General features: G+C 43.4%; 1 protein-coding gene across 1 annotated transcript in view; it reads left to right on the forward strand.

Annotated features, from left to right (window-relative positions):
- Positions 1–4798: 4798 nt before the first annotated feature.
- The window catches only part of Laptm4b (lysosomal protein transmembrane 4 beta), a 29416-nt gene continuing 6615 nt past the window's right edge, over positions 4799–27599 (forward strand). Inside the window, exons 1-4 of the mRNA XM_090339116.1 lie at positions 4799–5125; positions 17491–17602; positions 26015–26088; positions 26942–27064. Of these exons, the coding sequence (XP_090195242.1) occupies positions 5027–5125; positions 17491–17602; positions 26015–26088; positions 26942–27064 (408 nt within the window). The 5' untranslated portion in view covers positions 4799–5026. The remainder of the gene's footprint in view (positions 5126–17490; positions 17603–26014; positions 26089–26941; positions 27065–27599) is intronic.

Consider the following 27599-nt stretch of genomic DNA (forward strand, 5'->3'; position numbering starts at 1 on the left):
TGGGATGGATGGAAGCCTGCCTCTTAGTTTCTTTTGAGAATGCATGAAGACCTGGAAGGTTCTATTTTGTCTCCCCTGGGAGGAGATCTTTCAATATTACAGAAGAAAATCCACAGCACCCCACAGCAGACATAGATAAGTGAATTTCTTTTCTAATAAACCTAGGGATGGCATTCCCCCGCTTTCCTTTTTAGAAAAATTAGATGATGGTAGTATGACAGATACTTATAAACTGGTTTTGTTAAAAAGCACGGACTATTTGGGCCCACAAGCTATCTAAGTGTAGGATAAAAGTCTGACTTCTATGCCTCTAATTTGCATCTATGCCTTTTGTGGTGAGTCTCTCGTTCACACCTGAAGTCACTTTGAGTTCTCAGAAGGATAGGACTTAGAGATAACATTTTTGTGACAAGGGATCAAAACTACTCCCAAGTAACAGTTGAGCCTGGACAGGCAGAACACCACCAAATGAGGATAATTATCTCTGATGTTGAGGTTGTAGCCTAGAGCAGGAGAAATAATCTTATGGGAACTCGATGAAGTCCCCCGCAAGGGGTGACTGAAAGGTTACCAGAAAGGAACTACCATGTAGTTCAGGCAGAAAAGAGTTTATTATGGGGGAGAAAAACTGCTGGCCTGCAGGTGATGGAGGCATGCAGCAGAGAAGAGGGAAGAAAGGAAGAGAAGAAGGAGGGACTTATGGTTGAGTGGGATTATATAGGGAAAAATGGGAAGGAGGTTTAACACAGCAGATGCATAAGCGATCTCAGAGCCTGGGGAACCTCTCACTGTGCAAAGGAGGCATGGCTGAGGCAGTTGAGGAGGTAATCCCAGACACAGGGGTGCTTGCCTGACTCCTATTCAGGTGATTGACAGTCAAGTGATATTGCTTTCCCTCAGGTGATTTCTGGTGAGGCTCTGTGCTATCTTTCGTGCACACGAAGTAGGGAGGGGACTATTCTCCTGAGCAGACCTAAAACAGCGACAACCTTTTGGAACTCCTAGGGATACTAGAACGGGGATAAAGAAGCCAGTTGCTAGTGGTTCCTGCCTGTAATCATAGCTACTCAGGAGGCTGACATCCAGGGATCAATGCCAGGCAGGAAAGTCCATGAGACTTTTATTTCCAATTAACTACCAGAAAATTGGAAGTGGCACTGTGACTTAAAGTGGTAGAGCACTAGCGTTGAGCAGCAAAGAGTCAGGGAACAGTGCCCAGATCCTGTGTTCAAAACCCCATATGTCGGGGCCGGGAGTTTGGCCTAGTGGTTAAAGTGCTTGCCTAGCATGCACGAAGACCCGGGTTCGATTCCTCAGTACCACATACATAGAAAAAAGCTGGAAGTGGTGCTGAGGCTCAAGTGGTAGAGCTCTAGCCTTGAGAAAGTCCAAGGACAGTGCTCAGGCCCTGAGCTCAAGCCCAGGACTGGCAAAAAAAAAAAAAAAAAAAAACACCCATATGCCTTGGAACTGCTTACTTATGCAAACATTCCCTTTATCTGCATCAGAATTCTTCCTGTCTGCAAACCTAAAATTTATGTCAATATCCTGAAGGTAAGTTGAAATGTTTTCTGCCCTCCTTCACCAGGGCCTGGTCAGTTTAGCTTTTTTCTGATAGTTAATTGGAGTTGGAATCTTATGGATTTTTTTTTTGTCTACAGCAATTTTTATGTGACTTCAGACCTTGAATAGTGAGCTTTCTGAAATAAAAAATTCTCAAGAATTATGAATCGGGAAATGAATAAATGAATCTGAAATTCTGGTAAGGGGATAAGGAGAAGTTAAATAGGGAGGTAACTGAGAGAACTTTCTGGGAACTTGAAGTTTCAAAGTATCTTTCAAGGCAGCATTCCTCATTCTGATAATATTTCTCTCTCTCTCTCTCTCTCTCTCTCTCTCTCTCTCTCTCTCTCTCTCTCTCTCTCTCTCTCTCTCTCTCTCTCTCTTTTGACAGTCCTGGGCTTGAGCTCAGAGCCTGAGCACTGTCCTTTGACTTTCTTATTGCTAGAGCTCTACCACTTGAGCCTCAGCACCATTTCCGGCTTTTTTTTCCCCCTATGTATGTGATACCGAGGAATAGAAACTGGATCTTCATGCATGCTAGGCAAGCACTCTACCACTAGGCCAAACTCCCGGCCCCTTTCTCAGAGCCCTAATGTTTGTGTTATATTTGAAGTATGGTCATGGGCATAACTAATATTATTGTTATTGCTCAGGATGGAGCCCCGGCCTTTCATTTTGCTAGGCAAATGAGCTGAATCTCCACTGAGCTAAAACTACAGCCCATAATTAAATATTAAAAGGAAGATCCCAGAGAGAAATTGATCAAATTATTAGTTTGGTGCGGTGGCTCACCCTCACACCTGTAATCCTAGCTACCCAGGGGGCTGAGATCTGAGGATTGCAGTTCAAAGCCAACCTGGGCACTAAAGACTATGTGACTCTTATCTCCAATTAACCACTAGAAAACCAGAAGAGGCACCAGCGCTCAAGGGGTGGTAGCCTTGAGCTGAAGAGATCAGGAATAGTGTCCAGGCCCAGAGTCCAAGCCCCACAACTGACTTTAAAAAGAAAAATCTAATTATTAAAGAAATATAACTTTGTAGGTGAAGGATTGACACGCCCCCACCCACCCTGCTGTTTTCTAGGTGCACACAAATACCAGGCAGGCTATAAGTGCAGACTGCCTGACTACAACAAGGCAATATATCTAGGCTTGGCTGTACCCATTCCATCCTGGGCCCAGGTGAAAAGCCCCCCCACCTCCCTAAACCTAATGGCTTTTGCATTAACCTCTGCCTCCTTGCTCAGTCCCCATAAAACCCAGCTCCTGTCCCAGATTGGACACATAGTCTCCAAGCCCAGGGGAAGGCTGTGTCCCTAGCTGTTCTAGCTCAATAAACAGTCCTCCCCCGGGGCCTGTTTCTTTCCTTTCTCTTCCATTTTCCTAACAATAGGTAAGGAAAAACTAAACAAAAATTGAGCTTTTATATTGTTTTTCTTTTTGTGGCTCAAGTGGTAGAGTGCTAGCCCAAGGATAGTACTCAGGCTGAGTTCAAGCAGCAGGACAGGCAAAAAAAAAAAAAAAAAAAAGAAATCTGGGCCCGAGTTTAGCCTAGTGATAGAGTGCCTGCCTGCATGCATGAAGACCAGGGTTTGATTCCTTGGTACCACATACGTAGAAAAAAAAAAGCCGTAAGTGGTGCTGAGGCTCAAGTGGTAGAGCTCTAGTCTTGAGAAAGTCCAAGGACAGTTTCAGGCCCAGGAATGGCAAAATAAATAAAAAAAAACCTGTTGAGACTCTATCTCTAACTAACTACCAAAAAATCAAAATGGAATTGTGCTCAAGTTCAGGGAAGTACTCAAGCCCCCCTCCCCCCAACAAATATAATTTCACACACACACACACACACACACACACACACACACACACACATTTCTTCCCTTAAGAAGTTTTTGTTGTTGTTGGCTATGGGTCTTGAATTTGTCCCTAATCTTTTCATTCAAGGCTAACACTTTACCTTTTGGAGCCACAGTGCCACTTCCGGTTTTCTGGTGATTAACTGGAAACAAGACTTTCATGGTTTTCTGCCAGGGCTGGTTTAGAACCATGATCCTCAGATCTGAGCCTCTTAAGTACACAGGATTACAGGCATGAGCCAGCAGCACTCGGCTTTTTAAGAAATTTAAATCAAACCCATTTTGTTTCTTGCTCCAAGTCTGATATAAAACTTTCACATGGGCTGAAAAATTTAACCTTCTCTGAGATTGCTGGCTTTCACTGTGGTCAGCTACTAATCTAGGATGAGGGCCTTCAAGACAAAACAAGGGCTGGAGGAAGTAAACCCCCACCTGTAGCCCTATCAGTCTTCCCAGCTGTATTTTGAGAGCCATTGTCATGATTAAACACGCCTCCCAATAACAGTCAGGAGGCCCTACACACATATCCGACTTTCTGGGAAATAGGAAAGACTACTACTTTTGTAATACAATCAACAGGAAAACAAAGAACACCCTAAGTAACAAGCCAAATTATAGGAGTCTTTATTGTCACTTCAACAGGCCTGGCGGGCTTGGGGGTTAAAGGGCGGTAGTAATAAGTTTCTCACTTCATGCAGCCGGTGACAGCGCAGTTTTTTAAACACACAAACCGCACTTTCCCCTTTGTGTTGCAAAGAATATTCAGAGGCGAAATAACGCAACTGTTCGTAAATTTAGACTTACTTCCTAAAATACTGGGCAGCTGGAGCAATATGGATTTTTTTTTTCAGAACTTGAACAGTTTTATTTGCAAAACTTGTTTAGGCATGCAAGTTTTGCAATTACGTTTTCTTTCTTTTTTTTTTTTTTTCTGGGGTGAGGGGTCTTTCTCCTTGGGGAACAAAATGTTACTTCAGGCTTCAGGCCTGAGAACATCACCTACTTCACCAGCAGGTAGATGGAGGCGCGAAGCCGAGAGGAGCTGCTGGGAGCCGGTTGGGCTCTGTGCACTGCAGCGGGCTGGAATCACACCACGCGGTTTCCCTCCCTCTGTGTTTGCAGGGTTACCATCGGGCACTTCAGGGGATCGTCTACAAAAGAGAAGGGGTGGGGGAAGAGCACAGTGAGTAAACTCTACACGAATCGATGCAGGGCAGTCCCAGCCACCGCCAGATGAACCCTGGGAGACCTGGAGCTTCCACGTATTCTGTTGACTCCGAGCTCGCGGATTCCGCGGTGACGCCACGAGTCCGGGCGCGCCACGTGACCCGAGCGGCCCCGCCCCCTCCCCTTCCCGCTCCTCCCTCCGTCCCGCGGGCGCCGCCGGCCTGGGAGCTCCGAGTCTCGCCGCGCAGTCAGTCGCTCGAGGTCTCCACCGCAGTTGGGAGCCAAGCCAGTCGGCGAGTGGGGTCGGGAGCCGGAGCGGCCGAAGAACCCGCAGCAGCAGTAGCAGCAGCGGCGCGGCGGGGCCCGGAGAGGGATCGCGGACGACGCTCTCGCAAACTTGGGACTCGCGTTCCGCGCCACGGCGCCCGCAGCCGGAGCCATGAAGATGGTCGCGCCCTGGACGCGTTTCTACTCCAACAGCTGCTGCCTGTGCTGCCATGTCCGCACCGGCACCATCCTGCTCGGCGTCTGGAACCTGGTGAGCGCGGCCGCGCCCCGGGACGTACTTGCGGGGCCCGGCGGAGACGCCGGGACCGCTCCCCCTCAGCCGCCCTCACCCCCGGGCCCGGCCCCCCACCCCCACCCGCCCCCCCACCCCCAGACCAGCTCCCCCTCCGCCCTCCTCACCCCCGAGCCCTCTCCCCCCCCTCCAGCCCCTGGGCCCCCTCCCCTCAGCCCCAGGCCGTCCTCCACTCCCGGGCCCTGGCCCCTCAGCCGTCCTCACCCTTCGGCCCTCCCCCGAGACTGCTCTCCCACCCCCCACAGTACCTGCCCGCCCCCTCTCCGACCTTCCACTCATCGCCTAACCTGAAGTTGCCTCCTGAGTCGGCCTCGGGGTTGGGTGACGCCAGCGGTTATCCGCCTAAAGTTGTATTATTAGAAACTTAATTCTCCGGGCGAATCTGGCCGCGGTTCCCGGGCTCGGCCCACCTGTGGCGGGGGGTCGGGCGTAGGGTGGTGGGGGCGCGGGCGGCGCCGGGCGGGCTGAGCCTCCGGGAGCTGCTGCGGGGCCCGGCGGGCTGGAGAGGAGGCATGTTCGGGGAGAATTCCAGTCCGGTCGACGCAGCCTACACCCCTTCCTTTTTTTTTCTTCCCCCGGGTTTACATTTTGTTGCGAACCGGGTGCCGACTTCGGTGTGCCCATTCTTCCTGCTTCTCCTCGCTTTTGCGGTGTTTTGGCCGCTTCACGTGTTTGGAACCGAGTCGACTGAGTTGGTGACTTCTGTTCCCCCTCCACCCTCCTGTGAGCTGGTATCCCGCAATGCTTGTGACTTAACTGTGTTTCAGGAGGCCCCGGAAAGCCATTTTACTACACAACTCACTTCTTTTCTGCCCCTAAACAGGTGATCACTAGACCTTTCCTTAACATCCCTTTGTTAGATCGGTTGCTTACCGATTCATAAAGACATTGGAAAACAAAATGGGTGGATGTGGCCTTGTCCTGTGCTGCCCTTGGGTAACTGTTGGCAACCCTAGACTGCACCAACCCTGAGTTGGATTCCTCAGCGTTTTAGATTTTGTGAGATCATGATGGGGCATTAGACCTGAGCTACGTTGCAGTGAATAGTGTTGGATGTAAGGAAATGCCTTAAAATGATACTCAAAGAGCATATCAAACTTTTCAGTGAGAAATCATTATCTCAGCATGAGCCAGAGCTAATTTTGTTTGCTTGCATTTTTTCATATAATACAGACATCGGATGGCAAACTCCTTTGTTCTACTTTAAGACCCCTCTTCGCTCTTACTGTGTAGTTGATTCTTTTAGTGTTGGCCACAGAATAGAAAATTTTGGCTGTAAAAGCTTTCAAACAGATCTTTGGTATGTGTGGATTCATATTGTGTGAATGCAAACAAAACAACACCTTATTGGCTCAACCCTAACTTTTGTAAAAGCCAAGCAAATTCTAAAGAAATTTAAAACCACAGAGGATAGTAAGTTACCACATAATAGTATTTTTATTGATGATCAAGGCAGTCTCTTCTATACAAATGGCTGAGGCCTCCTTGAAAATGTTTGAATCTGCAGACTTGCAAGTACGCTGATGAATGTAATTTGTAAAATCTAGGGCACTGCATTAGGCAAATGTACTACAGGATCCACAGGAAAGATAAATCTACTTGAGCCCTAATGTTGGCAAGAATCCAAGCAGATAGCATTGGTTTGATGAAAGGGAGTACTCCACATGCTTTGTCTACTGTAGGAACTTGCCCTTTGTGGGAAGTGGTAGTTGGCCTGCCAGTATGTTTTAGCATTTGAAATATGTGGTCTTTTGAAAGATAATTGGAGAGGGTTTTAGTAGATGTAAATCAGAACACTGCTTTACATAAACCCAATATATGAGAGACCTGATGTAAGTACTTGCTTTTTTTTTTATTGTTGTTCTTGGTTGTAGGGCTTGGACTCTGGGCCTGGACGCTGTCCCTGAGATCTTCAGCCCAAGGCTTTGGTGATTTTTTTTTTTTTTTTTTTGCCAGTCCTGGTCTTGGGCTCAGGGCCTGAGCTCTGTCCCTGGATTTTTTCAAGGCTAGGCCTCTACCTCTTGAGCCACAGCACCACTTCAGGCTTTTTGCTACATATGTGGTACCGAGGAATCGAACCCGGGTCTTCGTGCATGCTAGGCAAGCACTCTACCACTAGGCCAAACTCCCAGTCCCTGGTGATGGTTTTTAGTTAAAAAAAAATGAAATTTTGCAAAACAATTTTTTTTGGTCCAGTCTTGGGGCTTGAACTCAGACACTGTATGTACTTGAGCTTCTCTCAAGACTTATATTCTTACCACTTGAGCCAAAGGGCCACTTCCTGTTTTTTCTGTTTATGTGGTATTGAGGAACCCAGGGCTTCCTGTATGGTAGACAAGCACTTTACCATTAACCTACATTCCCAGCCCACTATTTTATTTTATATTTTGTCGTTCATGGGACTTGAACTCCAGGCCTGGGCGTTGTCCCTAAGCTCTTCAGGTCAAGGTTACCACCCTCCCCTTGAGCCAACTTTCAGAGTCTCTGGTCCCTCTGTGCTCAGGCTGGCTTTGAACTTTGATCCTCAGATCTCAGCCTGCTGAATAGCTAGAATTATAGTTGTGAGCCACCATGCCTGGCTTCCATGAGCACTTTTTTTAAATTTTTATTTTTTGCCAGTCCTGGGGCTTGAACTTAGGTCCTGAGCACTGCCCTTGGGTTTTCTCCAGGCTAGAGCTCTACCACTTGAGCCACAACACCATTTCCAGCTTTTTTTTATCTATGGATGTGGTACCGAGGAATTGAATCCAGGTCTTCATGCATGCTAGGCAAGTACTCTACCACTAGGCCAAACTTCTGAACATTTATAGAGTAGGGAGTAAGGCTTCTGAAGACCAAGAGGAGTATATTTTATGTGGATAAAATGGGGTCATTTACCACAGTGGAATTTTTTTTTTTTTTTTTTGCCAGTCCTGGGCTTAAGCTCAGGGCCTGAGCACTGTCCTTGGACTTTCTCAAGGCTAGAGCTCTACCACTTGAGCCTCAGCACCACTTCCGGCTTTTTTTCTATATGTGGTACCGAGGAATTGAACCCCGGTCTTCATGCATGCTAGGCAAGCACTTAACCACTAGGCCAAACTCCGGCCCACAATGGAAATTTAAATTTAAGACTCCATTCTTGAAAAGTAAAGTGACCCTTCCTTCTCTATCCCAACCTCTCCTTCTCCTTTCTCTTCCCCCTCCCCTACTCTTTGTGCTAGTCTTGGAGGTTGAACTCAAGAGGGCCTTGGTACCTTCCCTGAGCTTTCTGCTCAAGGCTAATGCTTACCACTTGAACCACACCTTCACTTCTGGCTTTTTGATAGTTAACTGGAAATCTCAAGGAATTCCTGCTGGGATGACTTTGAACCAAGATCCTCACATCTCAACCTTATGAATAGCTAGGATTACAGGAGTGAGCCATCAGTACTCAGCTATGTCTCTCACACTTTTTTTTTTTCCTGCTGGTTTTGGGGCTTGAACTCAGATCTCAGTCTGAGTAGCTAGGATTACTGACAGAGTCACCGTGCCTGGCTTCAGAATAGAATTTCTGTACAAGTTGGTATGCTAAGAAAGCTTGGTGGTTGGTGCTTTATTGAGTAGGCAAAGGAGCAAGCAAGAAGTCATGCAGACAAGCTGAAAGGTAGACATTCTTGAGGGTAGGTGCTCTCCAGGAGACACCAAGCCTTTGTCCTCCAGTGTATTTGCATGATAAAGGTTGGGTGGGGGGTATGTGTGTGGGGGGGGTCTGACTTAAAAAGTTGGCAGTGGAGGCCTTTATCTCTGCTGTGGTCTTCTTGGTGGTATTAGAGCTTCTAAGTTCCTGGCTCTTATTTACCATTATGATTGGGTTCTCTCTTTTGTTACTTGGTAGTAGGGCTGGGATTTCTCTTTCACAGGGATACATCCTGCCAAACAAATGTTAATTAATTCTTGGGGTGAGAAATGTCTCTCCTAAAGGAATGTATCCACTTGTCTCTGAAGCAAAGATAGTGCTTCTGTTTTTCTAAACACCTAAGTTGCTTTCACCAGGCCTTATTTTTCTCAATTTATCCTACCTCATTTTCCCCTAAATGACTTTGGTCCCTTAATCTGAAGGGAAGTAGATGATTGAGTATTACCTGTATTTGCTGTAGGCTTACCATACCTCATTTTCCCTAATTTTTAAAATTTATTTTTTTTTTTGGCCCAATTTTTTAATTATTTTTTTTTTTTGTCCTGAACTTGAGCTCAGGTCTTGAGCACTGTCCTTGGACTTTCTCAAGGCTAGAGCTCTACCACTTGAGCCTCACCACCACTTCTGGCTTTTTTCTATGTATGTGGTACAGAGGAATGGAACCTGGGTCTTCGTGCATGCTAGGCAAGCACTCTACCACTAGACCAAACTCCCGGCCCCGTAATTCTGTTTTACATGTGATCTGAACCATCTGTCATGACATCTGCAGTGCATCTTTTGTAGATAGTCTTTTTTTTTTTTTTTGGTCATTGTATTTTAGGAATTTAGTCACTCAGCAAGAAGATAGGAATGTTGTACCCGAACTACTGGGACCCCAAAAGAACCACCAGAGGCCGAGACCAAAGCAGAGGGGCAAGGGTCGTTTATTACGAGTTTGAACCCAGACCTTAGCACACTCGTTGCCAGTGACGCTGAGAGGTCCTGAGCAAAGATTTTACAGCTTTTATAATCATGTACAAATAAGTTACAGCTATAGGCTGATGATTGGATAACATTTAGTTTGATTCATAAGTATATTTCTGATTGTTTTGGGTGTAGGTGACTAACTGTTGGGTCCTGGTGACCGCTGGACCCTGTAAACCGGCCAGTTACTGGAATTTATGTACATTGTGTTCCTGGAATAGATGTTTACCATAACCACTGGACCCTAAAGTCTTCACTTAACAGAACAGGGTGGGTCTAGAGGGGGTTTCTTAGCTTGTCCATTCCTTCTTCACTACATTAGGCTGAGGTGTTTGAATTTGATTCTGTAGGCAGTGGGGAATCATTGAACTATAAGGTAGTTTGGGTTTGGGGTGAGATAATAAAAATTTTTTAATGCCAGCCCTGGGACAACTTAAGTCTTGGGCACTGTACCTGAGCTTCTTTTTTTTTTTTTTTTTTTCTTGCCAGTCATGGGCCTTGAACTCAGGGCCTGAGCACTGTCCTTGGGCTTTCCTCAAGGTTAGAGCTCTACCACTTGAGCCTCAGCACCACTTCCAGCTTTTTTTTTTTTTTTTTTTTTTCTATGTATGTGGTACCAAGGAATCAAACCCGGGTCTTCCTGCATGCTAGGCAAGCACTCTACCTCTAGGCCAAACTCCCGGTCCCCCAGAGCTGCTTTTTGCACATCTACAACTTGAGCCATAGTACCACTCTGGCTTTCTCTGTTTATCTGGTAGTATGGAGTTGAACACAGGGTTTTATGCATGCTAGGTAAGCATTTTATCATTAAGCCACATTCCCAACCCATAAAGTGTGTCATTCATATAAAATGTGCCATACAGTGCCCACACTATACTGCCTCCATCCCCTCAAGGTGCTGGGCCATACAGGGTATGCTAAGAGATTTTTTTTTTTTTTTTTTGTGGGTCATGGGGCTTGAACTCTGGGCATGGGCATTGACCCTGAGCTCTTCAGGTCAAGGCTAGCACTCGACTACTTGAGCCACATCACCACTTCTGGATTTCTGGTGGTTTATTGGAGATAAGAGTCTCCCAGGCCGGGAGTTTGGCCTAGTGGTTAAAGTGCTTGCCTAGCATGCATGAAGACCCGGGTTCGATTCCTCAGTACCACATACATAGAAAAAAGCCAGAAGTGGTGCTGAGGCTCAAGTGGTAGAGCTCTAGCCTTGAGAAGTCCAAGGACAGTGCTCAGGCCCTGAGCTCAAGCCCAGGACTGGCAAAAAAAAAAAAAAAAGAGTCTCCCATACTTTCATTCCCTGGCTGGCTTTGAACTTTGATCCTCAGATCTCAGCCTCCTGAGTAGCTAGGATTACAGATGAGAGCCACTGGAACCCAGCAAAACATTTAAACTGTATCTATAGTCAAATTTGAATCTCCCATGGAGTCCAATTCATTCTAACTTCTCTCCTTTTGGGGCAGCTAGTTATAAAGGCTGCTGGTAGGAATGAGGAACTCTAGTGGTTTAATTTACTACTTTCTCCTCTCCCTCTACTTCTGGAGTCCTGATGGGAACCGTTGAATAGCCATAAACTAGTAGACACAAATATTGCACTCCTTAAGTCTTTTGCTGGTGAGGTGGTGCTTTACCACTTAGCTACTCCCATCTCTTGTCACCCCTCCCAGTTTTCCTCTCTCCTTCCCGCCTCTGTCCTGGGGCTTGTTCTCAGAGCTTAGTTATTGTTCCTGAGCTTTTTTTTTTTTATTCAAGGCTAGTGCTCTACTAATTGAACTTGTGACTCCTTCATTCTACCACTTTTTGGTAGTTAATTGAAGATAAGAGTCTCGTGAATGGGGCCAGGACTTTGGCCTAGTGGTAGAGTGCTTGCCTAGCATGCATGAAGACGGGGTTCGATTCCTCAGTACCACATACATAGAAAAAAGCCGAAAATGGTGCTGAGGCTCAGGTGATAAAGCTCTAGCCTTGAGAAAGTCCAAGGACAGTGCTCAGGTCCTGAGCTCAAGCCCAGGACTGGCCAAAAAAAAAAGTCTCATGAACGTTTCCTGCCCCAGCTAACTTTGAATTGGACTGTGATCCTTAGATCATAGCCTATAGAGTAGAGTAGCTTTGCTTGGAGATGACCAGTTTGAGTGCTACATTCACTCTTACATTTCAAAGTTACTTTTCTGTGGGAGCCACTCAACAATAGAGTAACAATAAAAAGGTTGACTTGATTGGCTTTAGGTTACTTCAGTTGCATAATTTGTATAAGGAAGACTGAACATTTTTTTCCTTTTCTTTGTTTTTTGTTTCTTGGTCAAGGGTCTTGAACCTGGGGGCCAAACACTGTCTGTGAACCTCATTGTGCTCAAGTTAGCATTCTACCACTTGAGTCACAATACCACTTCAGTTTTTGAGTGGCTAATTGGAGATAAGACTGGAGATGTTGTTTATGTGGTACTGAGAAATCCAACCCAGGGCTTCTTGCGTGCTAGGCAAGCACTCAACCACTGAGCTATTTTTTTAGCCCCATCTGTCTCATCTTACTTCATCTAGACATGGTACATCTGAAGCCCCAAATCCTAGAGAAAATTTTAACATGAATAAGAAAACACATTTGAAACCTGGCACTGGTAGCTCATGTCTGTAATCCTAGCTACCCAGGAGGCTGAGATCTGAGAATTACAGTACAAAGCCAGCTAGATCAAGGAAGTCTTGTAAGACTCTTATCTCCAGTAAACTACTTAGGAAAAGCTGGAAAGGGCACTGTGGTAGTACACTATTTAAGCAAAAGAGGTTCAGGGACAGGGCCCAGGCTCTGAATTTAAGTACCAGGACTGCCAGAAAACAAACAAAAACCTACATTTGAGTAAGATTTCTAAATTTTCTTTGAAGAATTTTTAAGTTGAGCTGGGCACTGGTGGCCTACACCTATAATCCTAGCTACTCAGGAGGCTGAGATCTGAGAATCAGGATTCAAAGCCAGCCTGGGCACAAAAGTCTGTGAGACTCCTTAACCACCAGAAAGCCCGAAGTGATGCTATGCCTCAAGGAGTAGAGTGCTAGCCTTGAGCTGAAGAGCTTAGGGACAGAACTCGGGGCTGTAGTTCAAGCACCACAACAGAGGGAAAAAAATTTTCAAGTTGAGAATCCAGACTTGGATGCCATTCGTTTGCCCATTAAAGAAGAGTCTAGATGAAAGAAAGGTTTATTTGCCATTAATAACTTTGGGGAAGTATTGAAATACTATAATATAAAATTAATAATTAGCCAGGTATCTAAGAAGAACATAGCAGATTTTTTTTTTCCTTTTGTCTTGGTCATAGGACTTAAATTTAGGGTCTGGGCACTATCTCTGAGCTCTTTTGCTCACCGCTAGTGCTCTACCACTTGGAGCCATAGCTTTTCTGATTTTTTTTTTTTTTTTTTTTTTTTTGCCAGTCCTGGGCTTAACTCAGGGCCTGAGCACTGTCCTTTCACTTCCCCAAGGCTAGAGCTCTACCACTTGAGCCTCAGCACCACTTCTGGCTTTTTTCTATGTGTGTGGTACCGAGGAATTGAACCCGGGTCTTCATGCATGCTAGGCAAGCACTTTAACCACTAGGCCAAACTCCTGGCCCAGCTTTTCTGATTTTTTGAGCAATGAATTGGAGATAAGGGTCTCATGGTCTTTTCTACCTGGTTTGGCTTTGAACCCTGCTCCTCAGAAATTAGCTTCCTAAATTACCTAGGATTATAAGCGTGAGCCATATACATCCTGGTTAAATACACTTCATTTTAAACCATTCTTATTATGACTTGTGCACATATAGAAAAGTGTACAAAATATAAAATCAATTAGTGAAACCAGGATTTTAGACTCCAGACCTGAAGACCAGGAGTCCCCAGCTATGTTCTGCCACTTGTCTCCATATACCATGTATAGACACATGCTCAGGTGAGATTTACCCCATGGTAGCCTTGGGGGTTGGGTGGGGGAGAGATAGCACTTCAGTTTAAGTCCTCTTTAGAGGTTAAATAGGAGAATTGGGGTGTGGGGTTGAGAGAGGTATGCTGTTAAAACAGTCCCAGATAATATGGCCTAGTTGACCATTAGCTCAGTCCTTGTCCCAAGAGGAATTACAGAGAGATGATTACTTAGTTTTGGGAACAAATTAGAAACAAGGTGGTCTTCTGAGTTTTAAGATGATAATGCAGGGCCTGGAGTTTGGCCTAGTGGTGAAGTGCTTGCCTAGCAGGTACAAAGACCTGGGTTCAATTCCTTGGTACCACATACATAGAAAAAGCCAGAAGTGGTGCTATAGCTCAAGTGGTAGAACTCTAGCCTTGAGAAAGTGCAAGGACAGTGCTCAGGCCCTGAGCCCAAGCCCAGGACTGGCAAAAAAAAAAAAAAAAAAAAAAAAAAAGATAATGAAAGGTAAAATACAAAAACAAAATACAGACCTTTCCTACAACCCAGCCATATCACTACTGGGCATCTACCTTGAACATCACTAACCGGAATATGATAAACACATCCATGTTCGTTGTTGCATTTTCACAGTAGCCAAGGTATGGAAACATCTCACATGCCCCACAACAGATGAGTAGATACAAAAAAAAAAATGCAGTGACCATAACCCAATGGAATTTTACACAGCTGTTAGAATAAGATAATGTTATTTGCAGGGAAATGGATGGACCTAGAACAAATCATATTAAGTGAGGTAAGCCAAGCTCGGACTAGACATTATAAGGAAGCTAGCTATAAGATGTACTGGGATAAAATAAATTAATACAGATCTCTAGGCATTTAATTTACACAGACTAAAGGAAGAAACCTTTAGGAGAAGAACAGAAAGGCACAATGCGTATGTGCATCTGATCATATAAAATAATTATTGAAATGAGCTCCAGGAAATGGAAATGAGTTTTTTTTTCTTTTTTGGCTGTTTTTGCTTTGTTTTCTTTTTGTCTTGCTTGAAGACAATGTCTTTTAAACAAAGACAATCTGTCCTTGGGTGTCTTAAGGGGAGGCATAGAAGTGGAGGAACAAAAGATAAACTGAAGCAATGATACTCATTGAATGAACACTGTTAAAAATGACCATACAAGGATCTGGGAGTATGGCATAGTGGTAGAGTGCTTGCCTAGCATGCAGGAAGCCTTGGGTTTGATTCCTTGGTTTCACATACACAGAAGAAGCTGGAAGTAGGGTGGGAGTTTGGCCTAGTGGTAGAGTGCTTGCCTAGCATGCATGAAGACCTGGGTTCAATTCCTCGGTACCACATACATAGAAAAAGCCAGAAGTGATGCTATGGCTCAAGTGGTAGAGCTCTAGCCTTGAGAAAGCCCAAGGATAGTGCTCAGACCCTGAGTTCAAGTCCTAGCACTAGAAGAGGTGCTGTGGCTCAAGTGATAGAGTGCTAGGCTTGAGAAGGCTAAAGGGTAGTACCCAGGTTCTGAGTGTAAGCCCCAGGGAAAAAACAATAGACTATACGACTTGTGGGTGAGATGGAAAGGAATAACTGGGATAGAGCAAGGGAGGGAGTGGCTTTGTACTCTGCCTATGACTCCTCTTTTTAGCATTTTGTTTTTTTTGCCAGTCCTGGGCTTGAGCTCAGGGCCTGAGCACTATCTTTGGACTCTACCACTAGGCCAAGCTCCTGGTCCCACAGCATTTTTTTTTTACTACAGTTGATAACATTATACTGTGAACATTATTTTAATGTTTTGCATAGTGTTCTGTGGATTGTTTTAACATTATTTATCCTTTTAAATTTTTGTTTGTATTGATGTCTGTAGTGATTATACTTAGACCCTAGTTTGCATTAATTTCTGATTGTTTAATTGCTGTAGGCTTGAATGTTTGTAAGCTTCTTTTAGTGGGGCTTTTAGAAATTAAAGCTGACAGTTCCACTTCCTATGGTTTTCATTCTGTCTGCATGTCTTTCTTTGAGAATCTGGCACATGATTTTAAGAGTGAAAAGCACTTTTGGGTCCCTGGAGAATGTACAAGGTCTAGCACCACTTAAGTAATTGGCCAGGGGAATTCAAATTCATTTACATTCAGAAGGGATCTTTGTCAAGAACAAGAGAAAAAATGTATGACAGCACAGGGACGGTTTTATATGATAGACCAAAAGAGAGGAATAAAACTAAGACATCTGAGCAGTAACTGGTCTTTTCAGAGATTGACTGGCTATTACATAACTTGCTCCTGACAAGTCTTCCTACCTTCCTGCTTTTCATTTGTGGTGGAACTTCATTCTTACTCAGAATTGATGATGGGGTGGTTTCCATTTCCTTTTACTCAAGGTTCTGAGTAAGAATGTCTTGTGACCACATGTAGTAACTAATGACTAGGCCTAGTCTCCATGCCTTTGTTTAAAGCTAGGTCCTCACACATCACTTCCTATTTACTTCATCCCATCCAGCTCTTAAGGTCTTACATAGCCATTGGCACAAAGCCCTCCTGTTAGGAAAATGTCTCCCTTTTGTTAAAGAACACAGTGGTAAGTTTGTTGATGGGAAAAGAGCTCTCACCTTTGTGTTCCATCCTTGGGTGACCCCAGAGCAGGAGCAGCTGAAGGGGGCTTTGGCCCTAGGACCATGCTTGTGTATGAGCACAGAGAGGCTTGAAGTTTGGAGTACATATGGTGGCTTTAAGAGCACAGCTAGGGGGCTGGGAGTTTGGCCTAGTGGTTAAAGTGCTTGCCTAGCATGCATGAAGACCTGGGTTCAATTCCTCAGTACCACATACATAGAAAAAAGCCAGAAGTGGTGCTGAGGCTCAACTGATAGAGCGCTAGCCTTGAGAAAGTCCAAGGACAGTGCTCAGGCCCTGAGCTCAAGCCCAGGACTGGAAAAAAGAGAAGTGTGTCTAAAATCCTCCCAACAACCTTGGGAACAACAGTTTTGCACCTGGCTTTTGAAGTTTCAATCTTGTTCACTTCCTTTTCTTTCATCTATATCTGATCAAGTTTCTGTATCTTTTAAGGATTCTGTTCCATGTTGAAAGACCTTGGAGTTTCAGGGGTTAATTTAGTCAGGTGGTCAGAGCACTCATCTAGTCATCTTCAGGGCCAAAGCTGCCATCCCGAAACAGTTTCATTGAGGAGACCAAGACTCCTAGCACATAATATGAGCTTTTGAGGGGATGTTTGGATACAAGCCATAATACTTCCCTGTCTTCTCCTTTAAAGCTTTGTCCACGAATCCAAATTTGTGTTTTCAAACCCATTCCTGTGTTAGGCACATTTCCCTGAATTTTCATTGATATTCAGTGCATTGTCTTCCACATGCCACTGACTTGCCATGTGCTACATGTGCTAGATAGTTATGGATATAATGATGAAAAGTCTGTCTCTGCCACTGAGTAGCTTTGTGTTCATGGTGTGAACCTGTAGAGGGTGTGATAACTGGAAAACTAGGGTTTTTGCCCTTGTTCATAGGGAGTTCTTGTGTGTTTGTCTAGCCACTAGTAGCAGGGCCTGTGTTGCACCAGTTGCTTACTCACCACTGTTAAGGGTGCCTAAACTGGGTTAAGATGGGTGACAGGTGATAGATGTAATCCCTACCATTTCTGCACACTAAGCTTGTGTCTTGGACAGTGGCTGTACATCTGTGTTGGGGATCATTGGCTACTCCCCTAAGGGGTAGCTGCAATACTGATTCCATGTGGTCACAATAAGCTACTTGATGGGCAATATCCTGGGGTTCCTTACATTTTCGTTTTTTATTTCAGATCATCAATGCTGTAGTATTGCTGATTTTACTGAGTGCTTTGGCTGATCCATATCAGTACCGCTTTTCAAGTTCTGAACTAGCAGGGGACTTGGAGTTCATGGATGATGCCAGTAAGTACATCAGATAACACTTGCACATATTTTGGGATTCTGAAGGACAGAGAAGGTGACTGTCCTTTCTATTAGATTATAAATATTGATTCATGGGTACATTTGAGCTGATGTTTTAACTGCTAGCTTTTCATCATTGCAAATCAAATCAGTGGATACTTAACTCACTGCCTGTCCTCTGCCTGTTTTCTAGGTGTAGGAATCTAAATACAATCTTTTTTTTTTCTTTTTCTATCTTACATTACATTATTCAATTTCCTTTTTCTTTTTTCAGTCCTGGGGCTTGACCTTAGGCCCTGGGTACTTCCATATGAGCCACAGCTCCACTTCAGCCTTTACTACTCAGGCTGGCTTTGAACTCTTGATCCTCATATCTCAGACTCCTTTAGTATCTAAGACTCTATGTGTGAGCCACCAGCCTCCAACTAGAATAATAACTGTTTTTGTAACGTTTTGGCTAGTAATTCAAATCTGGAGTTTCTCTTTCCTGTTCATATATTTGGAGATAGAATGAATAATTTGTAATTTTAAGATTGTTATTAATAGCACTGGTGGCTTCATGCCTATAATCCTACCTTCTCGGGAGGCTGAGATCTATGGATCATGGTTCCAAGCCAGGCCAAGTAGGAAAGTCTGCAAATTACTTACCTTCAATTAATTACTGCCCAAAGTGTAAATGGAGTTGGGACTCAAAAGGTAGAGTGCTACCCTTGACCACAAAAGCTCAGAGATAGTGCCCAACTCGGACTTCAAGCCCCAGGATTGGTACAGATTAAAAAACAACAAAACACTACTAAAAGGTGATTAACAGCACATAGTTAAGAAGGTACAGAAGAGTACTTGAGTGAATCATGTTGTTTTTTGTTTTTTGCCAGTCTTGGGGCTTGAACTCAAGGCGTGGGCACTGTCCTTGAGCTTTCTCGATGGTAATGCTCTACCACTTGAGCAACAGTACCACTTCTGCTTTTTTCTGTGTATGTGGTAGCCACGAATGGAACTCAGGGCCTCATCACGCTAGGTAAGCACTCTACTGCTAGGCCAAACTCCCGGCCCCAAGAATGAACCTTTTTTTTTTTTTTTAAGGCTGTTTCCCCTTTATACTTCCTTTCTATAGTTTTGGTCTCCTTTAATAAACTTGTAGCTCAGAAGTCATTGAATTAAACAAGACTTTGAATTGTTAAGTGTGGATAGAATAAATGTCCTTGAGCTTGATTCAGTCACTTTAAAATTTATGCAAGCTCATTCACAGAACTTGGGGTTTGAGCACAAGGCCTCATAGCTAGGCAGGTGCTCTGCTACATTTGTCATTCTTTCACTCTGTTTTTGCTTTAGTTCTTTTTGGCAGAGTCTTATTTTATTTTATTTTATTTTTGGTCATGGCCGGTCTCAAACTAATGTTCCCACTTCAGGTCTCTACCTGCCCATATAACTGAGATTATAGCCACACAGTACTACATTCAATTGTTTGGTGAGATAGGTTGTCATTCACTTTATACTTGAGCTGGTCTTAAACCTTGACCCTCCTGATCTGTATCTCTGAGATAGAAATTTATTTTCAATTGTCTTTTTCTTTTTTTGTGGGTCATGGGGCTTGAACACATAGTGGACCTCCATGTGATTCCCTTGATCATTTCTATTGTAGCAGTACTATAATAATAATACATGTATGGCATGCAGTGGCTCACACCTGTAATTCTAGCTACTCAGGAGGCTGAGATCAGAAGATCAAGCCTACCCAGGAACTAAAGAACCTGAGACTCTTATCTCCAATTAACTGCTTGACAATGGGAAGTGGCTCCAAGGGGTAGGGTGGTAGCCTTGAGCTGAAGAGCTCAGGGACAGAGCCCAGGCCCAGAGTTCAAGCCCCATGACCCACATTAAAACAACAACAAAAAACAAAAACAAAAAAAACATATGTCTAAAGTACTTCAGAATTCCTTTCTGAGAAGTAGACTTTGTGGAAATTTGTTTATGAAATGTAGTGGTATCAGTGTTGGGAGAAGTAATGTACCCACTATTGGATGAATGTAACTGTAACCCCTATGTATGTTACCCTGACAAATAAAAAAGAATGGTAGTGGTTTGGCAAGTATTGTAATAGCAAAAATCTGTGCTGGGCAAAGTACCAGATAGTTCCTTGTCCAAATGAATGCTGATTCATTCTGCAGCAGATTTGATTCTAATGAGCTCTACTTGCTGCTAGATAGACATACCCGAGGAAGAGAGTGACTGGAGAAATAATCAAGAATTAATCGTTTTGCTGGGCTAGGTGGCTACCATCTGTAATCCTAGTTACTCAGAAGGCAAAGCCAGCTCTGGCACTAAAGACTGTGATACTCTAATCTCCAATTAATCACTAGAAAAGAGGAAGAAGTGAGGCTGTGGCTCCAGAGTAGTGTGGTAGCCTGGAGCTGAAGAGCTCAGGGACCACGCCTAGGCCCAGAATTCAGAATTGAAGCCCTGTAACCCCCCACCCCCACACGCACACACATACTCAAAAGAATTAATGACTATCTATAGACACCTGGTTTAGGATAAAGAGCAATCTTTTCAATAAATATTCTGGGTAAAATCTAGTAGAGAAAGAAATATATCAAAGAAAGAAAATATAGCTAAAAGACAAGTCAGCATCTGAGAATCTTCACTTTATTAGTTAAAAGTGTTATGTAGGGCCTGGAGTTAGGCCTAGTGGTAGAATGCTTGTCTAGCTATAATAGAAATTGGTTTTGAGTGTAGCTCAAGTGACAGCCCTTGCCTAGTATGTACAGTTCTGGGTTGAATCACCAATAGTAGAAAAACAGCCCAAATTTGAATACAATTGAAATAGCTGTCACTAGTATAACTAGTATAATGGGCAACAATGGAGGAACAATACAAGCAAAATGAGTAGTGGGAATTGATTATAGACTCTGGGTATGTTTGAAAGTTACTTCTTTTTTTTTTTTTTTTGGCCAGTCCTGGGCCTGAGCACTGTCCTTGGACTTTCTCAAGTCTACCACTTGAGCCTCAGCACCACTTCTGCTTTTTTCAATATATGTGGTATTGAGGAATGGAACCTGGGTCTTCGTGCATGCTAGACAAGCACTCTACTACTAGGCCAAACTCCTGGCCCACAAGTTACTTTTGGGGGAGAGGGGGATTTTTTTGCCACAAGATCTTATAGCCCAGACTGCCCTTGAACTCCCCATTCTTCTTCAGTCTCTTGAGTATTAGGATTTCTGATGTTTATTGATGGTAAAAATTAGAAATGAGTGAAGGGTTGAGGCAATGATCTATCTGAGCAGAACTGGACTTACCTGTGGTATTGGCACTGTGGAATAAATAAAAATCACTCCTGAATTCTGGAAGTGCCTGTTCTGTTCACCTAGATTCCTACAGTCTTTTTTTTTTTTTTTTTTTTTTGGTTGGTGTGGGGCTTGAATTCTGGGCCTAGTCTCTGTCCCTGAGCTCTTCAGCTCAAGGCTACTGCCCTACCCCACCACTTGAACCACAGCACCACTTTCTTGAGGAAACAAAACTAAGCAGGAGAAGGTAAACTGGGAGAACTATTCTAGCCCTCTACTCATCATCCATCTACTCTTTCATCTATTTATCTTTTAAATTATGAAATAGTTGATGTATTCCATACCTTGACTACATTTATATAACTCTCTTATATGTCTCTTATATGTGTGTGAACACACACATACACTTATAGTAGTTACTGTTCAAGTGGGTTACAATTCCGTAAGTCAGGCAGTAAGTACAAGGCTTCTTGGTCATTATTGCTTCTTCCTCTGTTTTCTACCATTTTTTTCCCTTCTTCCTTTAAGTTAGTTTACTTTTTACCTTATATACATTGAACATAATAATTATGCTCACCCTTCCTTCTTCCATCCCTGTGCCCTTTTCCCCCAAACATATTTTTACTTCCTGGTATTTGTTTTGATAAAATATACTTTAGTTGTTCAGGGGAGTTATGCCTTTAGATTCCTCCCTTAACTAGCCCTTTTTTTAGTTAAATTGTGCATAAATGTATAGAGTCTGGTATATGTTATCATGCATAGTTGTATTTTAGATCTAGCTTCCATATAGAAAATGTGTGCTGTGCATCTCCCAGAGCCAGGCTTACTTCATTTGAGGTGATTTGTTCTAGGTACATCTATTTGCTGCAAATGACATTACTATTATTTCTAATGGATGAGTAAAATTTCATTGCACATATATACCACATGGTCTTAACATAGTAATCCACTGTATGTCCCCTGGGGCTGTTTCCATAACTTGGCTATTGTAAATAGTGCAGCAGTGAACATGGATGCTCAAGTGTCTTTACCATATTCTGACTTGTAATGCTGTGGGTAGATGTCCAAGAGTGGTATGGCTAGGTCATAGAGTAGTACTTCTGTAGTTTTTTGAGGAATCTTGAAACCATCTTCCAAAGTGGTAGTGTACTAGTTTACATTCCCACTAATAGTGTAATAGGGTTCCCTTTCCCCCATATTCCTGCCAGCATTTGATATTGTTTGAATTTGTTGTTCAAATTATCAATGCTGGCCAAACTTATCTGGCTTGAGATAAAATTCTCAATATTGTTTTGATTTTCATTTCCTTTATGGCTAGGAATGTTGAACATTTTCCACATGTGTTTGTTGGCCATTCTTCTGAGAAGTCTCTACCTCCTTTCCCCTTTTATTGATTGGGTTATTTATTTTGGGAGGGTGTTTCTTGAGCTCTTGTTTTTAAGCATAGTTTGATAAATACTTTCAAGAAAAGCTTCTTGTGAAAGTGTAGGTATGTCAATAGGAATGTAAGAGTCATTTGGACTCATGAAGAGTGGTTAGTGACATTTGGTCTAAGACAGCAGCCCTTTTCCCCTCCACTTCTGGTGCAGAGGCAGGCTCATAGTTGACATCTGATCGCATGGCTGGGCTCTACATTGGCTTAACTCCCAAAGCCAGCAGGGAAAAGAGGCCTGTTTATGGCCTATATGGATCTGACTCCTGGCACAGACAGCAGCACAACATAGGTAGATTTAGAAAGGCAGATGAAAAATAGGGGGCAGTCTTTCAGGAGCTGGTCTGGGTATCCACTTAACCATCCATTTTACTTGGTGCTCATTCCCTACTATTGTCTGTAAGAATCCTATTTTTTAAAGAAATGCTCTGGTGGGGAGCTGTAATTTAGCTATTTAGGAGCCTAAGATCTAAGGATTGTGGTTCAAAGCCAGCCCAGTTTATCTCCAATTAATGCCAGAAGTAGAGTTATATAGGTCAAAGGTAGAGCTCTAGCCGTGAGCATAAAAACTCAGGCCCTTTCTTTTTCCCAGTAGAAATGACTGGGTCAATTTAATTAATGATTTATTATTGCTTTCTCTCTATGTATCAATGAATGGATTTTAAAATTGAAGTTAATTCTTGTTATCTGATATATTGTATATATGTTTAGTTAGTTATTTGAAATAGAATAGGGAAGGGGAGAACAAGATGAGGGGCAGGAGTGGGGGGAGAGAAATGGGGACCAAGACATGAGAAAAGCCAAACCCCATTTCCCATTTTCTAGAGGTTAATTGAGATGAGTCTCAGGTCTTTTTGTGCCTGGGCTGGCTTTGAACCTTGATCCTCAGATCTCAGCCTCCCGAGTAGCTAGGATTACAGGTGTGAGCCACCACACCCCCCAGCAGGAACATTTACTTTTTAAGATAAATGATCTTCCCATTTTAGTCTAAGAGTATGATTTATAAATTTGTTTTAATGTCTGTAAACCTTCCTTAAGTGTTAATTCTGAAGCAAAGGAGACAGAATGAATGGTTTTAAAACCATACTTTTTTTGGAGAACCATCTCATTCTCAGCATTCCCTCTCTCTCTTTTCTTTCCTCCCTCCTCTTCCTCTCTCCTTTCCTTCTCCCTCTTTCCCTCTCTCTCTTTCCCTTTCCCTTCCTCCTCTCCTTTGTCTGTCTCTCGTTTGTTCTTTCTTTCTTTCTTTCTTTCTTTCTTTCTTTCTTTCTTTCTTTCTTTCTTTCTTTCTCTCTCTCTCCCTCTCCCTCTCCCTCTCCCTCTCCCTCTCCCTCTCCCTCTCCCTCTCCCTCTCCCTCTCCCTCTCCTTCTCCCTCTCCCTTCCACCCCCTCGCTAGTCCTGGGACTTGAACTTGACCTGAGCACTGTCATTGGGCTTTCTCAAGGCTAGAGCCCTATCACTTGAACCACAGCACCACTTCTGGCCTTTTCTATTTATGTGGTACCAAGGAATTGAACACAGGTCTTTATGCATGCTAGGCAAGCAGTGTACCACTAGTCCATGCTCCTGGCCAACATTCATCTCTTAAGTACATGAAGTACAGTAGAGAAATTATAGGCGTAGAATTAGTCATAACTCAAACTTTTGATGCATGTGTACTGGCTCAGAAAGTGACATAGCTTCTGAACCCTATTTTATTCATGTGTGCTTAGTGGGAATAATATCTATCTCAGCTAGGAAGACTAAAACATCTTTATGGAAGTTGCTTAAAATTGAGAGCTATAGGGCCGGGAGTTTGGCCTGGCGGTAGAGTGCTTACCTAGCATGCACGAAGGCCCAGGTTTGGTTCCTCCATACCACATACATAGAAAAAAAGCCAGAAGTGATGCTGAGGCTCAAGTGGTAGAGCTCTAGCCTTGAGAAAGTCCAAGCACAGTGCTCAGGCCTCAGCTCAAGCCCAGGACTGGCAAAAAAAAAAAAAAAAAAAAAAATTGTGAGCTACAGCTGGACACGGGTGGCTCACCCCCATAATCCTAGTTAACTTTCAGAGGCTGAAATCTGAGGATCGTGGTTCAAAACCAGCCGGGGAATAAAAGTCCCTGAGATGTTTATCTATAATTAACCACCAGAAAACCAGAAGTGGCACTGTAATTCAAGCAGTATTGTGGTTGAATGGTAGCCTGAGCTGAAGAACTCAGGGACAGCGATCAAGCCCAGTGTTCATGGCCAGCCCAAAAAAATTGAGAGCTACAGATACTTAACTGTATAGGTATTGTGCTCTTTAGAAACCTGGTCTGCTATGCTTCTAGTCAGGCTTACATTAACATATGAATCCCTGAATAAATAAATGTTCATTTCCTACTAGATACATTCTTGTTCAATAGCAATCTATTGCAAGCAGGAGACAAGTTTTCTAGTAGCCACCTTTATAAAGGCAGAGAAAAACAGATTCAGTTAACTCGGTATATATTTAAAGTATTAACATTTCAGAATGTGTAATCAGTGCAAGAGTCATGAGTGAGATAGTTTACATCCCTTTGTCTGATGACAGTCCTTCATGTCTAGAGTATGCTACCATACATTTCAGGTTACACTAATCTCATTTCAAATGTTCAGTGCCCATATATACTGTGTCTATTGTAGGGGGCATTTCTCATCTAGATAATAAATTTGTGAGCAAGAAAAATTTCTTTATCAAGAAAGTTACTGGCCAGGAGTTTTGCCTAGTGGTAGATTACTTGCCTAGCATGCACAAACACCTGGGTTTGATTCCTCGGCACCACATACATAGAAAAAAAAAAGCCAGAAGTGATGCTGAAGCTCAAGTGGTAGAGCTCTAGCCTTGAGAAAGTCCAAGGACAGTGCTCAGGCCCTGAGTTCAAGCCTAGGCTGGCAAAGAAAAAAAAAGAATATAGATTTATAAGTTGCCACTTACATGACTCAAATACCTGAATTAATAAATTACTTAGGATTCATTGTTAAACAAACTTTTTGGGGGGATACCTGTATCTAGTATTTTCCTTTGATAATCTTACGTCTATAGTCATTTATCTGATTTAAAGAAAATGCTGTATCTCTATTAGCTTTCCTATATCTGATCAGATTCTAAAAGAACTCTGGAAGTTTGTATACCATAAAGTTATTTATTTATTTAGTCAGCTGTGGGGCTTGAACTCAGTCAGGGCCTTAGCACTGACCCTGAGTTTTTTCCATTGTGGCTAGCACTTTGAGCTACAGCTCCTCTTCTGGTTTTCTGGGAGTTAATTAGAGATGAGAGTCTCATGAACTTTCCTGCCTGGGCTAGCTTTGAACCATTATCCTAAGATCTCAGCCTTCTAAGAAGCTAGTGTTACAGACATGAGCCACCAGCACCCAACAAAGTTTTCATTTATAATTGACTTGTGAAGACATTTTTAAAAATGCTGTTTGGGCTGAGAGTGTGGCCTCAGCCACACTTAGTGTAGACTGCTTGCCTAACATGCATGAAGCCTGGGTTTGATTCCTTGGTACCATGTAAACAGAAAAGGCCAGAAGTGATACTGTGGCTCGAGTGGTAAAGTGTTAGCCTTAAGAAAAAGCCCAAGGTGAGTGGTCAGGCACTGAGATCAAGCCCCAGGACTAGGGGGAGAAAATGACTGTTTAGTAGATCTAAATCTAATTCTTTTTTTTTTTTTTTTTTTTAAATCTTTTGACAGACATGTGCATTGCTATTGCAATTTCTGTTCTCATGATCCTGATATGTGCCATGGCTATTTATGGAGCGTACAAGGTAAGCTCCTATAATACAAGGTCAGGCCTTTATTTCTTTTTCTTTCTTTTTTTTGGTGGGGGGAGGTGAAAGCCTATGTGCTGTTCCTGAACTCTTCAGCTCAAGGCTACTACACTACCCCTGGGCCTGGACATTGTCCCTGAGGTCTTCAGTTTCAGCCCAACCCTTGAGCGTCGCCCCACTTCCATTTTCTAGAGGTTAGAGATAGTCTCAGGTCCTTTAGTGTCTGGGCTGGCTTTGAACCTTGATCCTCAGATCTCAGCCTCCTGAGTAGCTAGAATTACAGGCATGAGCCACTATGCCTGCCCAGCTCTATTTTTCGGTCATGGGGCTTGAACTCTGGGCCTGAGCACTGTCCTTGAGCTCTTCAGCCCAATGCTATAGCGCTCCACCACTTTGAGCTACAGTGCCTCTTCCAGTTTTCTGGTGGTTAATTGGAGATAAGAGTCTCACACACTTTAGTGCCAGGGCTGGCTTTGAACTGGGATCCTCAGATTTCAGCCTCCTGAGTAGCTAGGATTACAGGCGTGAGCCACTGCTCCCAGCTTAGGTCAGGCTTTTTCACGTGTCCTTTTCATATGCATCAGTGTAATTATTTTGAGCAAGCTAAAATAGTCTATTTTCTGTAAAAGTCTTCAGAAAGCTCTTACTGTTATACAGTACCAGAACAACAAAAGCACCAGTGTTATATTCCTAGAACATACTTAGTCTTGCTATTATTGACTACCACTTGGCTTACCACTTGCTAATTACCTTCCATCTTCCACATCCCTTTAGATTAGTAAAAGTTTTCTTTGAACAGATGAATGTTTTGCATTATTCATCATGTTAAATTTTATTTCGTCATGTTTAGCAACGTGCTGCCTGGATCATCCCGTTCTTCTGTTACCAGATCTTCGATTTTGCACTGAACACCTTGGTTGCAGTCACTGTGCTTGTTTATCCAAACTGCATTCGGCAATACATTCAACAACTGGTTTGTGGCCTTGTCATTTGCTTATTTTCTTCCCCACATTGGTTGTAGGCTTGAACTCGGGGTCTGAGTGCTGTCCCTGAGCTCTTCAGCTCAACACTAGTGCTCTACTACTTGAGCTACAGTGCCACTTCCAGTTTTATGGTGGTTAATTAAAGAGTCTCATGGATTTTTGTGCCCAGCTGGCTTTGAACTGTGGTCCTCAGATCTCTGCCTCCTAAGTAGCAAGGATTACAGGTGGTGTAAGCTGCTGGCATCTGGTAGTGACTTTGGTCTTGGTCATGAGTAAAACCTGGTTAAGTAAGGAGCATAGGTCTAGCAGTACGTGTATACTACTAATTTACAGATTTTTTGCATCTCAGAAGAAAATAAATCAGTCTGGGCACCATAGCAAGTCCTCTACCTTATCTGCATTGCTTATAAGAGGCAGTGTTGAAATGCCCTGATCGGGGACCCCTGTTAATAGACTGAGATAGAAGCTATTATTTAAGAAAGCTGTCATTCCACTCTTAATTTTAATCCTTTTCTGTTTACCTGC

The sequence above is a fragment of the Megascapheus bottae genome, chromosome 9, assembly GCF_031878675.1.
Source record: "Megascapheus bottae isolate mThoBot1 chromosome 9, mThoBot2.hap1, whole genome shotgun sequence".
Taxonomy (NCBI): Eukaryota; Metazoa; Chordata; class Mammalia; order Rodentia; family Geomyidae; genus Megascapheus; species Megascapheus bottae.